At 37.8% G+C, this 14,955-nt stretch overlaps 2 protein-coding genes across 6 annotated transcripts; one reads left to right on the forward strand and one right to left on the reverse strand.

Moving 5' to 3' along the window:
* Positions 1 to 562: 562 nt before the first annotated feature.
* LOC107809873 (phytochrome E-like) lies at positions 563 to 6,642 on the forward strand. 2 transcript variants are annotated; one of them, XM_075250170.1, is made up of 4 exons: positions 563 to 2,814; positions 3,369 to 4,170; positions 5,359 to 5,652; positions 6,083 to 6,642. In XM_075250170.1, exons 1-4 carry the CDS (start codon positions 735 to 737, stop codon positions 6,330 to 6,332), a joined length of 3,426 nt encoding a protein of 1,141 aa, XP_075106271.1. In that variant the 5' UTR covers positions 563 to 734; the 3' UTR covers positions 6,333 to 6,642. The 2 variants fall into 2 exon arrangements, with proteins under 2 accessions (XP_075106271.1, XP_075106270.1); XM_075250169.1 differs by having other exon boundaries at positions 564 to 2,814; positions 5,356 to 5,652.
* Positions 6,643 to 7,162: 520 nt separating this feature from the next.
* Positions 7,163 to 14,672, reverse strand: LOC107809872 (protein MEI2-like 5). Of its 4 annotated transcripts, none has more exons than XM_016634568.2 (12): positions 14,275 to 14,672; positions 12,740 to 12,883; positions 12,170 to 12,639; positions 11,341 to 11,499; positions 11,094 to 11,210; positions 10,814 to 10,965; positions 9,831 to 9,922; positions 8,681 to 9,626; positions 8,515 to 8,599; positions 8,367 to 8,435; positions 7,971 to 8,150; positions 7,163 to 7,705 (listed from the first exon to the last, which is right to left on the reverse strand). In XM_016634568.2, exons 2-12 carry the CDS (start codon positions 12,870 to 12,872, stop codon positions 7,574 to 7,576), a joined length of 2,535 nt encoding a protein of 844 aa, XP_016490054.2. In that variant the 5' UTR covers positions 12,873 to 12,883; positions 14,275 to 14,672; the 3' UTR covers positions 7,163 to 7,573. The 4 variants fall into 4 exon arrangements, with proteins under 4 accessions (XP_016490054.2, XP_016490053.2, XP_075106273.1 ...); XM_016634567.2 differs by having other exon boundaries at positions 11,335 to 11,499; positions 14,275 to 14,670; XM_075250172.1 differs by lacking the exon at positions 14,275 to 14,672 and adding an exon at positions 14,093 to 14,204.
* Positions 14,673 to 14,955: the final 283 nt, after the last annotated feature.

Raw genomic sequence — 14,955 nt, forward strand, 5'->3', positions numbered from 1 at the left:
TTGATGCAAGTAAATCATGGTCATACTCTCGATCTTCATTTCAAATTAAATGTTTTGGTACGCTAATAATGGTCAACTTAACTATTTTAGTCATAATAAAACTGAATTATGGTTTGATAGTATTTTGATTATGAAATTTAGATATTCAAAACTAGATAAATTATAATATGAAATAGATACTTTCAAAATAGTAGAATTTTGGACATAAGAATTATAATTTTTTGAGAAAAAAGTAGTTATTGGAGTTAAGTTAAAATTTAAAATTATGTTTGGACATGTATTTAACTTGAAAAAATATTGCAGTTTTCAGCGGGGAAAAAAATTCTGAAAATTTTGAAAAAGTGATCAAAACTACTTTTTGGTTTTTGAAAAACTCATTTTTGATTTTCTTTCTTTTAAAAAATGTATAAAATTTTATGGACAAACACATTTTTGATTTTTGTTTTTTTTTTAATAAAAAAAGAGACCTTAGTCGAGGCGAAAACGGATAACAACAGGTAAAAACAAAAAAAATATCATCCATGAACATGAATTAAGACAGTGATTAGAAAGGTATAATGACATAATTACAACAAGATAAACCCTGTAGTTGGAGAGAGAGAGAGAGCTATGTTTGAAGCTACAAGGAGGGCACAAACAGGAGAATCAAGTACAGACATGATAGAATACCCGCTGCTCTTCGTCCTGAACCCACCTGATCAGTTTCTAAGATATCAATATCAAGACCCCATAAAATGGAGTTTCAGAGCAGCAGTAAAACCAGAAGAAGAGGAAGACCCACAAGCCCTAATCTCCAAAACAAGAAGAATTCTAACAAAGATTCCACCTTTTCTTCCTCTGCTGCTAGTAACATGAATAACAACAACACCAGCAACGCAACTATGGCTCAGTACAATGCTGATGCTAAGCTCATGGCTGAGTTTGAACTGTCTGGTGTCTCTGGTAAGTCCTTTAATTATTCAAGATCAGTTCTTTATGCACCTCAGGATAATGCTAATGAAGAAGAAATCACTTCTTATCTTTCAAGAATTCAAAGGGGTGGGCTTGTTCAACCATTTGGTTGTGTGCTTGCTATTGAGGAACATACTTTCAAGATTATAGGTTACAGTGAGAATTGCTTTGATATGTTAGGTTTTAAGATTGCTGAGTCATCAAAGTTGATTACTTTGATTGGTGTTGATGCTAGAACCCTTTTCACCCCTTCTTCTGGGGCTTCATTGGCTAAAGCCATGACCTCTAGGGAAATTTCTTTGTTGAACCCTATATGGGTTCATTCTAGGAGTACCCATAAGCCCTTTTATGCTATACTTCACAGGATTGATGTGGGGATTGTGATTGATTTAGAGCCTGCTAATTCTAGTGACCCTGCATTGCTGCTTGCTGGGGCTGTGCAGTCACAAAAACTGGCTGTCCGGTCGATATCTAGGTTGCAATCACTACCTGGTGGAGATATAGGGGTTCTGTGTGATACGGTGGTGGAAGATGTGCAGAAGCTGACTGGATATGATAGGGTCATGGTTTATAAGTTCCATGATGATAATCATGGTGAAGTTTTGTCTGAGATTAGGAGATCAGACTTGGAACCTTATTTGGGCTTGCATTATCCTGCAACAGATATTCCGCAAGCTGCTCGGTTCTTGTTCAAGCAGAACAGAATTAGGATGATATGTGATTGCAATGCACAGCCTGTTAAGATTGTTCAGAGTGAAGAACTGAAGCAGCCTCTCTGCTTGGTAAATTCGACTCTTAGATCACCTCATGGCTGCCATACACAGTATATGGCCAACATGGGATCTATTTCGTCGTTGGTGATGTCAGTAGTTATCAATAGCAGTGATTCGAGAAAGCTTTGGGGTTTGGTTGTTTGTCATCACAGTACTCCCCGCTATGTGCCTTTCCCACTTCGGTATGCATGTGAATTCTTCATGCAGGCATTTGGGCTGCAGCTTCATATGGAGCTCCAGTTGGCATCACAGTTGGCCGAGAAGAAAACTCTCCAAATGCAGACCTTATTATGTGACATGCTTCTTCGAGATGTTCCATTTGGCATTGTAACACAATCCCCTAGTATTATGGATCTTGTCAAGTGCGATGGAGCTGCACTTTATTACGGTGGAAAATGTTGGTTGCTTGGGGTGACACCAACTGAAGCACAAGTTAAAGATATTGCAGAGTGGTTACTAGTTGCTCACAAGGACTCGACAGGTTTAAGTACGGACAGTCTTGCAGATGCTGCTTATCCTGGTGCAGCTTTACTGGGAGATGAAGTTTGTGGCATGGCTACTGCGAGAATTACTTCCGAGGATTTCCTATTCTGGTTCAGGTCTCACACAGCAAACGAAGTCAAGTGGGGAGGTGCTAAGCATCATCCAGACGATAAAGATGATGGAGGAAAAATGCACCCACGATCTTCATTTAATGCCTTTCTTGAAGTGGTTAAAAGTAGAAGTATGCCTTGGGATGTTCCGGAGATTAACGCCATTCATTCTCTACAAATCATAATGAGAGAATCAATTCAAGAAATTGAGAACAGTTCTCTGAAAACTATGACCTCTTCTCAACAGAATGATGCTGATGGTCCAAGCATGGATGAACTTAGTTCTGTGGCAATGGAAATGGTTAGGTTGATTGAGACGGCCACTGCTCCAATTTTTGGAGTTGATCCATCTGGCTTAATAAATGGATGGAATGGGAAGATTGCTGACTTGACAGGGTTGCAAGCTAGTGAAGCTATTGGAAAGTCTCTCATTAATGATATTGCTCATGAAGATTCACATGAAACTGTTGAAAAAGTTCTACATAGAGCTCTGTTAGGTATTTCTTTTTAGCCTTAATAGTTATCATCATAATTTGGAAACATACTTTACATCCGATGGCTATAATTTTCTAATATGTGTGTCCATTGTGTTCTTTTATCTTCATTCTTTATGCACTGCAGTCTATACTTGATGGTCTACCTTCTTAGATTTGAAATTCATGCCTATTGGTAAGAGAATTGGTTACTTACACTTCTTTTACCTACACTTATTGAATTGGCTTGTCATCTTGTATGTTACAACATATGCACAGTTACCTGCATATCTACATTTGGGGAAATACTGTGCTTTCAGCAATGACTAATCAGTCATCTCCACTGTATAGTGAAGCTTAGCTTACTCTTCAGTGCACTCTTTTAATTGCAAAGGACCTCTTTTCCTCTTCTAGGTAAATGAATATTGACTGAAGACTAGAGTTAGCATAAAATACAAGCTTTCACCCACATTCCTCGGTGCTTGTTCTCGCACCCTCCCCCTCCCCCTCCCCCTCCCCTCCCCCTCCCCTCCCCCTCCCCTCTCTCTCATTGTAACTTGTGATAACTTATGATTCAGGTGAGGAGGACAAAAATGTGGAAATAAAGTTGCGAAGGTTTGGGAAAGATCCACCAAAATCAGTTTTATACCTTGTGACTAATACCTGCACAAGCAGGGACCACAAAAATGATGTTGTTGGCGTGTGCTTTGTGGCTCAAGATGTCACTCCTGAGAAAGCTGTCATGGATAAATTTATTCAGTTGCAAGGAGATTATGAGGCTATTGTACAAAGCCTTAATCCACTGATTCCACCAATATTTGCTTCTGATGAAAATGCTTGCTGTTCGGAGTGGAATGCAGCGATGGAAAGGTTGACCGGTTGGACAAGATATGAGATCCTGGGGAGGACACTTCCTGGTGAAGTTTTTGGTGGTCTTTGTCGCCTTAGGGGACAAGATGCCCTTACCAAATTTATGATTCTTTTCTACCAAGCAATCAGTGGCCATGACACCAAAAGGCTTCCATTTGGCTTTTTTAATAGGACAGGGGAGTTTGTGGAAGTGTTCCTTACAGCAAACAAGAGAACTGATGAGCATGGGAATATAATTGGGTGTTTCTGCTTCTTGCAGCCTACACTGGTTGACCCAGAGGCATCGGATGAGAGACAAGACAATAAAGAATCCCTTTCAAAAATTAAAGAATTTTCATATATCAGACAGCAGATGAAAAATCCATTGAATGGGATCCAGTTTACCCATAAACTCCTTGAAGCCACCTGTGTTTCAGATAATCAGAAGCAGCTTCTGGAGACAAGTGAAGCCTGTGAGAAACAGATACTATCTGTTATTGACAATATGGATTTTGGAAGTATAGAGGACGGGTAATGCTTCTTCTATATGAACCCTGATTAAAATAATTCTATATCTTCTTTCATATTTTTATACGTTCCACTCAACTGATTATCACTTAATGACAGAGGAAATCTCGTATATGATCTCAGAGAACCATTTTCTTTCTTCTAAGACCTTCTGAATAGGTTGTTCATCCAGTGGTTGCAGAGTAGCGGTTACCTCTTTTCTTTCCACTACACCAACTTTTCCCTTATCATGGTTTTTATTAATTTCTGTAGATTCAACTGTAGAGTAATTTGCTTGAAGTTTGCTAGGCTGCAACTTCTTATTCATATTTGCTTGGCCTTTTTTTTATAAGGTAAATTGTATTAATCAAAAGGGAGAGTACTCCCGTATACAGGAAATATACCAAAAAGTAGAGAATTTACATCAGAACATGATTCTCTGCAAAAGACGCCCAATCTTCTATACAAATAGGGGCTATATGAGTTCACCAAAAAGCGATCAAAGATAAAAGACTATTCTTAAGATGTGAAAAAGGAGACTCAATCCCCTCAAAAGCTCTCCTATTTCTCTCCCCCAAACTATCCACATGAGAGCTAACGGGGCGAACTTCCACGCCTTTTGCTTTCTTCTTCTACGCAAACCGGCCCAGCTATATAACATTTCCTTTACAGTGCTTGGCATCACCCATTAAACACCAAAAAGATTCAGGATTGCCCTCCACAAAGCCGAGGACAGAGGGCAATGCAACAAAAGATGATCAACTTCTTCCCCTGAGATATTTGCTTGGCCTTGTATTGATAGTTCTTTCGTTGATGAGCTATATTTGGACACTGTATCCCAGTCTTGAGAAGCTGGTTCTCATTATCTGTTAATTTTACTTGAAAACAGCTTTCTAGGGGCATGTGATCAGTTTACTGGAGCCCAAGAAAAAACAGAGAGAAGTACCCAAAAGACTGCAAACACATTAGAAGTTTACTCTTCTTCTAAAAGCTACTGTAAAGACTCTTTTGTATTCGCCAGTGCAACAATAAGCCAGCACATATATTTATGTTGATTCTTCTTAGCTTCTCTTGTTTTGTTTCCCTGTGACTTTCTTGTGTTGGTAATTTTTCTGCTTCTTCACCCCTATGATTTACTTCAAATCATACCCATGCTACTAGCTTGTTTAAAAGGTCTGCTAAATGCACATTACTTTCTCCTGGTTTTAGCAGCAAAGTGGAGCTAAACATGGAGGAATTCGTTCTAGGAAATGTTGTGGATGCTATCGTGAGTCAAGTAATGATTTTGCTCAAGGAAAAGAACTTACAGCTGCTGCATGATATCCCTGACCAGATCAAAACTCTTCCTCTATATGGTGATCAAATTAAGCTTCAGCTTATTCTCTCAGATTTCTTGCTTAGTGTAGTTCATCATGCACCTTCCCCTGATGGTTGGGTGGAAATCAAGGTGTTACCTGGTCTGAAACTCATACAAGATGGAAATGAATGTATCCGTCTCCAATTCAGGTAACATGATCTGAGCTATTTATCTATTGATGGTTTGTTACGCAACATGAACTTTACTCATTTTATCTTGTGTCTGTCCTTTCATGCAACGTATAACATTAACCCATAGAAGTGCTTCGCTGGGTTTAATCTAATCGTTGGCAATATTACAGTGCTTTATTCACTTACCTGAATTTGTTTTTTGTTCTCAAATACTCACTTTGAATCTTTCAAGTGAGATGAGAAGAAAAAAAGGAAGAACATTCTCAGTTGTCGTCTTTTGTAACTGTTATCATCTTTTTTGTAGTCTTTGAAACCAACCACCTTGTGAAGGAGTTTACTCCCCTTCCCCCGAGCCACAATTATTTTCCATAGCTTTACAATAACTTTATGTATGTCTTATAAAACGACTTCTACAGATAAATGTTATGTAACTCTTCTAATTTTCTAGAATGACTCACCCTGGCCAAGGACTACCTGCTGCTCTAATCGAAGACATGTCTGGAGGAAGAAATAGAGGGACAACACAGGAAGGAATCGCGTTAAATTTTTCCCAGAAGCTTGTCAATACGATGAATGGACTTGTCCGCTATGTTAGAGAAGAAAATAAATGTTATTTCCTAATAGACCTGGAACTCAAAACAGGGAAATCTACACAACATGGTCCAGATTCGGATGGAACTGAAAAAATGGAAATTTAGACATGTTCCAAATTTTGATGCAGGTAGAATGTCCTAAGTTATATTTAATGGTACATCCTAACTCTCCTCTGCAGATCAGTTTTTTTTTTAAAGTATTTTTATGGCAATAAGTATAAATTCTAGAGCCCGCAGAGCCTTGGAGTTGATTCTGATTCTCCTGCCTTGTACATATTATCAGCAGCATAGGATATTATCTTTTCATGTGGTGGTTATTTATGTAAATGGCAATGCTGTATATTATTTGTATTAGAATGCTCTAAAATTATCTTCTCAATAAAAGGCTTCAAAAGCTGTTTTCCTGAATAGAAAAGCTTCCTCATTTCAAAGAATTGAATAAATAAATCAAAATTAATTCTTTATACCTTTTGCGTGAAATATGTTTTTATAAGTGGCGCCAATAATCTTTAGTAGGTTTTTTTTTAAATAACTTGTCGAGAACTGGAAATGGAAAAGATCCATCAAGTTATAATCACTATCTATGATATTACTGAAAACAAATTTTTTTTCCCATTTAATATCAAACACGTGTTTTTAATATTGTACACGCTATGTTAAATGCTCGCTTCTTGTGTAATAACTAAAAATAAACCTCATAAATACAATATGTTATTGCTTACAAAATAGTCTCATTGGTTCCTTGTGGCTACTACAATTTTTGCAACTTTTTGGGTCTTGTAACACTTATTTTACTCCTTGGCACATTCTTTGTGCTAAGGACTACTATCTTTTAATATGAAAATTGTTACCTTCTCAAAACAAAAAAAAGTACAGAATAGTCTCTAGAGAAGTTTATGTAATATTTAAAGACGTGTTACAGAAACCTCATAAGATACGTAATTCTCCCTAGAAAAAGGAGTGCAAGTTTTCCATAAATACCAAAACACTTGACACAAAATAACAGTCAGCTTTCCTCCCACTATACAAATCAAGCATCAGCTCTTTACTCCATCCACCAAAAAATATTGCAAAACTACAACATTGCAATCTATATTGAGATAGTATTTGCTATCTCAATTTGCCAAAAGATTACAACATCAAGAACTGCAGATGCTTTGATTCCACATAATTCAGAACCCTCTTCCTCTTAAGAGATTTCTAACCAAAAACACCTACTCACTATAATACAAAACGTCATACTTCTATTTTGTGCCTCGAATCATGCTACTCTACATATGTCTGTCGACACTTACTAACAGCTACAAACTCTTCAAGCCGTGAAGAAAAAACTGTGAATGCCAATGCTAGCTATTCTCTAGTTTGTCAACTGGATCCTCCTCAGGTGGGCTACCTTGTGACTCCAGGAAGTCTGACTCGTTTGACCGACAGACTTGATGAATATGTAAGCACCCAGATGAAAGATGCTCTTGAACAATCTGCATGAAAGTTTTTCACCTTAGCTATAATTGTGTTTTGATGCAAAAGTTGCAATTTCAATGTTATCATCTCGATAAGAAAATCCAATCACATAGCCTGAAAACTAGGAGGAAAAAAATCAAACCAGCTGACATGACGAACACGAAACAAGCTAAAACCAGGAAATCAAACAGAACATATCTGGGAAGCAAGCGGAATCATAATGCACAACAACTGTAGTTATATTTTGCATGCTTTAATTCTTAATGAGACGGTCTATATTACCTGATCCCCTAATTCCGAGCTCTCTGAGTGGAATAGGATTGGCCTACACCTCTTATCTTCATTCATCAAACTTGAATTCTGGAAGTGGGCTACAAGGGCCGTCTTTCCCTGAATCCGAGCATAAGCCAAAGCAGCCACTTTCTCACTATTGAATTTCTCCCACTTCTTTCCATTAAGTGCCTGCAGAAATTGAATACTCAGCACACACTCTTCCTTCAAAACATCAGCACAAATACAATAGAAGGAAAGGCAATCAAGAAGGCATAGCGCTCTTTATATTTAAGTGGGAAGGTGGGAACTATAAAACAAGGAGACACTAGCTTCAATGCTCATAGCTCAATTACTTTAAGAAAAAGAAAATTATACACTACGTTTAAAAAAATAGACAAAACAAACCTCGTAAAATGGGATAATGAGTGATGGAGACACCATGTTGATAAATGCATATCCCACATTGCATTTATTCTGCCGCAAACAAGAATTTTCATCAGACTTTGGGAAAAAAGAATAAACCACATAATCCTAACTACTTTAGTAGAATTACCTTGAAGTCAATTGGCAGATACAGAAAATCATAAGTGCCTTTATGTTGTTCGTCAATAGCAGCTAAAAGCATCTTGGAGGTGTACCTGGATGAAGACAATGTCAAGTCACCAAGACAAAAATAAGCTATACTTAACAAGGTACAAGAATTTAGAAGTTGCTATTACTTATTAGGAATATTTTTAATCATCAAAGTTGTCCGAGTATCTTCGCCAGATCTAATCTTATCCAAGTCAAGTTGAAACTGTTTCTTGTTGTCCATCTGGTTCCCATTATTGTCAACACGTCGAGTGCGGCTGCGCTCAGTCAGCCCCTCAAAGCTAGAAGCTGCATGTCCTGGGAAATGACCATTACCTAGGAATAAAGGACTCAGTCTTTGGGAAGACATCATGCCAAACCCAGGAGAACCATTGTTTGACATATTCCCTGGAACAGCAACACCAGAATTCAAAGTGGTACGAGCACCATAATTAACCATCAAACTTCCGTCACGAGGACCTATACCCATGCCTCTAAAACCTGGACTTAAGACCGGAGAGTCTGGGTAAAAACCAAAGTGCTTATCAAAGGGAAGAGCAGATGGAGCAGATCCAACATGGTGAAGGTGATGATGATGGTGCTGAGATGAATTGAGGAAAGACTTTTGATGATTTGACAAGGAAAACATGTCACCCTGACCACCAGATGTAAAAGCATTCACCAAAGACTGGGCTTTCCAGGATGAAGAATTACTCTGTTGAGGTTGCAACTTTGGACTGCCCCAAAGAAACTGTGGTCCTGATAGTGTTTCAACAGCAGAACCATTTGAATTTGAGGCACCCAAAGATGACACTGTTCCACCAAACTGGCTTATCTTAGGCTCAGGGAAAGAATGAGACTGATGGAAGGGAACACCATGGTTTGAACCATTAGGGAGATCTGCATGACCGCCCATTCTGTGATCCTCACTTATAGGTGCTACCCTCAAGGAATTTGATGCATGAGGATGCAAAATTGAAGCTAAACCAAGTAAATTATTGCCCATTGTGGGACTCAGGGATCTAAAGCCTGGTGAAGTGCCAGGACTTCGCATGGAGCTATGCTCTATAGGGCTGCCAAACTGTGGCCAATTACCTGCCAGAAATATAAGAATTCCCATACTATCAGATAGTATAACTGCAATCAAAGAAGTTCATTAATTAAGTCCATCCCTTGCCCCCTTTTCTACCAACCCAAATTAAAAAAATAAAAAATAAAGAACAGGCACAAAAAGAAGACAAAGAAGAACCTTAAATGGTTTCAGCATTACACAGAAGTGGCAACACTCAGTAAACTTACCAGGCGAGGAATTACCAATTGAGGAACCCAATGGGTGCCGAAAAGTCCAAGAGTCATCTTGTTCAGGTTCTTGATTTGATTGCACCGTAGAACTACAAGTGCAGCATAAAGAAGAAAAGTGTGCCTAGATCAGACTCAAGATTCAATAAACTGAACCCAGATATGCAACAGCCCAAAAACAGAAGCATCATAAACATCAACAAGCTCAAAGTAGTGCAACCTCAAATTTGTTGAAGGAACACCCAACCAAAAGACTCATCATAAACATCAACAAGCTCTAGAATTTTGATGATATCAAACTGATAATATTATATGGCGTGTTCAACAAGAGCTCAAGTTTGAGGGTATAAAAAGGCTGAGAGGAAAAAGCATCCAGAAGGAAGGAGAAGCAGCAGCTGGTGAGTATCCCACTTAAAGATGCACAAGAATCTCAGTATTTAAAATAAACATGGTTTAAACCAAAGAGAGAAGAGAGTATGCAAAGGGACGCCATCACGCCATTGTAAGTTGTTGGTGTAATTACACTTACTTTTTGATGTCTATGCTATTATTACTTTCCTCATTTCAGTTGAGGACTACAGTAATTTCCTTTTTTTACCTTTGCTTTGGTGGGGGTGGGGGAGATTGGGGGGAGCTTGCTGGTCTGATCATCATCCTGTAATCTAATTCAGCAATTTAGCGATATGGCACAAAAGCAAAAAAGAAAAGGGAAAACAGAAACACTGAGTTTCAAACCGTGTGCCATTGGACCTCGGGGATTTCCGGTTATCAAAAAAAAAAGGAGAACATAGCCAGACACTTGTGACAACAGAGCAGAAGGATAGGTGTGAATGAAAAGTAACTAGGTTGTTCTGGATGCTAGTAACAGCAAAAGGTTAGTGAAGCTCATGAACCAGAAAAGATTACTTTAAGCTTCCAAAGTGTTACAAAACAAATTCTAGTTTTATTTTGATCAAGAAAACAAGTCATAGTGGATTACTCACTTTCGACGAGCTCCTCCAGGACGACTTGGTTCAAGTTTTATGCGCTTGCCAGCTATGTCACTCCTATTTAAGGACCTAAGGGCAGCTTCTGCAGCTCTAACATCATAATATTCAATAAACTTATGGTGCCTCTTGTGTGGTGTTTCCCTTATCTGCAATGAGAGAAACTGGGATATCACATATACTTAATATCAACTAGCCCCTTGAGGTAGCACACGAGGGGAAATGAATAGATGGAGTAAAATGGGAAATAAATGATTCGACTATTTGAGTCTCTGACCTCTTTGATCTCACCATAAGCCCCAAATATTTGGCGGAGGTCATCGTTTGATACTGACGGATCCAGATTAAATACCACAAGAGTTCCTTGATTCATATCTTTGTCTGAGGGGTTATCCTGATATATGTACATTGAGAGGTGGAGAAAAGAAGAGTAATAGGAGAAAGAGGAGGTTAGTCAGCAAAAGGTATGTAACATACAATCTAATTGTGTAAACCACTAAAAGCAGCCGGCAAATTACCACCACCTTTGGGATTGAGAAATGTATGTCTAGTTTTCTCCTCCGCAGTGGCTTATTTTGCAATGCTCGCAGTGCAGTTCGAGCAGCACGAATATCGAAGTAGGATATCATGACAAAGCCCCTATGCTTACACGCAGTGTAGAGAGTCCGGATATCACCATATTGCTAATTAGCAAAAACAAAAAGTATGTCAAAAGTGGAAACGGATTATAAGAAGGAAAAAACACCTAATAAATCAGCAACTTTCCAAGACATTTCTTGTCTGTCAAACAACCAGTAAACTCAGATGTGATACTGCAAACACATTAGGCCAGGGCTTTGACATTTTCCTTGTTAAGTTTAATTTGCTGCTCATGGAGTTATAGGATAGCAGGTTTCCCCAACAACTCGTTACATCTCATGAACAGAGATAGGTATGCTATCACTACAAGAGAAACTCAGAATAAGCAGAATATCACTATATTGTATCAACAAGAAAAAGCAAAACCTTAAGGCAGTTCAACTGATCAAGTCTAGAGAAAGTAAAAAGAAATCAGAATCAGTACGAAGCCTCCAGAAAAAGCAAAAGACATCCTGAAGTATTACTTGCAGAAAAGAAAATTTGTTCTACAGAAATAGTCGTCCAGCAATTCAGAAAAGAAGACGGAAGAGCAATATATGTTTAGATCAATTGCAAAACCAACTAACAAAATCAATCCCTAACTAGAGAAAGCAGTATTACAAATGCAGGGAACTCCCATTAGGATAGAGCACTGACAAACTGGAAGAGTAGTTCGCGTGAAAATTAAAAATAATAATAATAATAGCTACACAGTGTACGCCGTGAGTAACTAACCTCAAAGAGACTTCTTAGCTCTGAATCCTCGACATTGCTATTTATGTTGCGAACAAATAATGTTCTCGAAGGGTGCTCTCCAAGTGGATGTTCTCCAGTAACAGTTGCCCCACCATTTGAAAATCCAACATGAGCAGCTCCATTGCTAACAACAGGATCAGCCAGACTCACTCTCGATATACCGAAGTTTAAGTTTTCATGAGCATCAGACTCCAATTCTAAGCCTCCTCCACTTCCAAAAAGATCATACTCTTCCAAGTCATCTACGTGATTGGGAAATTGGCTAGGGCCAAACCCATCTATTATGCCAGCTAAAAGTTCATCCTCGTCATCAGGAAGCAAGCTTCCAATTGCACGATTTTCACCATCATCCAGCAGCTCCTCAACCTCTACATCGGGGTGAATTTCCTTCAAGCTGGCTGATGCGCCATCAATGGACTGATGACCATGGTCCACCTCACTCAATTTCACTATTACCAAGAATTTCAAGGAAATTAAAAGGATGTGAGATTTTCTCAAAGAAAATAGGCAAATGAAGTATGAGTAGAAGACTCATAAATGTATTCCTACGCTTCTCATGTAGAAGAACAGGCACTGAGCTCGAAAAAAGTGAAGCATCATTTGAGCCATGGATGGAATCAACTCCTGGAAAAATCTCCCACGGTGTTCTTCCCTTTTCTTTCGATACATTTAGCATTGGCATCTTTAAAGGATCTGTAATGCAGCATAAGTCGGGCCAATTAATAAATCCAATATCATTCATGGAGAATCACAGTGGACAATCGCCCACTTTGAAAAATTGGTCACACAATGCTGTCCCACACTTTTCAAACACAAGGAAGCTAGAAGGGGCCAACTTAAAAAATTGGTAAGCAATCCAGCTAAGATCAAAAGCACACAAACTACCTAACATAAAATAGTACTATACTACATAGTAAAGTGAAATTCTCAACATTACATAACTGGAAGGAACACTTTGGGATTGAGCCTATCCTATCACCTTCACATTTGCTATGTGAGTTTATTCAGCATTATTCATTTTCTTTCTGAAGAATGGGAGGTTTTCACAGTCTACATTTATATAGATTTGCTAAAGAAACCAGACAGGATCTTAACCAAAAAAGTTTAACATAATAGGCATGAAATACAGGATGAGAATACTGGTCGATAAGGCAGTGAGTGCTCTTTACCAGCTCTTATAGACAGAATAAGATAACTGCACAATTTAAACTATTGCCACTGTTGCAGTTTTCCACTTCTTAAACTTATGGATAAAGCTTTACTCTTGCCATAGAAGATAGTCATCCTTTTCGGTCCTCAACTACATCAATTAGGCAATAACTTGGGCTTGGTCCAAGATACCTCTCCTCAAAATCCTAAACCCACAGGATCCACCAAAAATGCGAACTCTAATTAAAGAACTAATCTTTTTTTTTTTTTAATTCTGCAACACCTTGTTTCCACTTTAGTAATGACAAAATTAAATGAGGCCAACATATACCGACTAGGTTACTAAGCAAAAATCTACTCTCTCCAATCCGTACTAAATATCTTTCAAAGATGTTTGAGCAATAAAAGTTAACAAATAAACAATCAGACAGAAGAACATAGATAAACAACTGCAAAAACACCAGCATTGGTTTATGGTCAACTTCATTCATCTCAAAACAAAAACAAAGGATTGTTTTTTAAAGATTGTTGCTTTGCTACTTCCAAAACTACCTAAAGATTGTTTCTTTACTCCATTACAAAAACACCTAAATAAAGTCAAAGTTCCCAACTTTTTCTAAACTCAATATAATCTACATACAAAATTAACATCAACCACAGAATAGGGAGAATTGTCCGGAGAATTGCAGGCTATTAGTTACCCAAAACCCAAAAAATAAAAAAGTTCAAAAAAAAAAAAGGAAAAGTGCTCACCCGAAACCCCTCATGCAAACTCACACAGGTTAAAACCTAGAAAACTAGATTAAGCAAAACTAACCCATTAACACCTCACGAAAATAAGTTCACAAGCTTCAATTTCAAGACCAACTCGTAAAAAGAGAAGCAGAATATGTGTCAAAACCAGCAAAAAGAAAAAGGAAAATAAAAGAAAGTACCTCAACAACAGTTCAATTTTTCAAAGCCAGAGGACAGTAGCAGAAAGGTACCAAACCAAAGACTCCAAACAAAAGAAAAAGAGAAAATTTTGGCTAAAAATTTATAAGAACGAAAACACCCACAAAAAGTGGACCACGATCGAGTAGAATACCAAATTGAGAAAAAGAAAAGTACAGATACACACAGAGACGTGCAGAAAGAGAAATGTCTTTCTTTTTTTCTTTTTCTATTTTCACACTTCAAAGTTCAAGAGATTATTTATATAAAAAATAAATAAAAAATTTGAACGAGATGATTGGAGGAAAGAAAAAGTGAAGAAGAAAGGAAGAATGATTGAGGACAATCGTGGTGGTGGGGTGGGCAGAGTGGGGGGTGCTGAAAGAGTTATTGCATGTATAAAAATATTGGAAAAAAGAGTTGAGGAGTATTTAATTCTATTTAATTATATTGTATTTAAATGTGTCCACATTGTTATTGGGAATTTTTATGTTCTTCACCTTAGGTTTTGATTATATTTACAACTTGGATATCTCTAGGATAACAAGGACTAAATATAAAAAAAATAATGGGAAATTACTATTTTTCCGACATGGGGTTTGATTAGATTTACAACTTGGATATCATTAGGATAAGGTTTGAAAATATAGGATATACCCAAAAGAAGGTACTGTTATATTCCT

This window comes from Nicotiana tabacum, chromosome 3 (assembly GCF_000715075.1).
Source record: "Nicotiana tabacum cultivar K326 chromosome 3, ASM71507v2, whole genome shotgun sequence".
Taxonomy (NCBI): Eukaryota; Viridiplantae; Streptophyta; class Magnoliopsida; order Solanales; family Solanaceae; genus Nicotiana; species Nicotiana tabacum.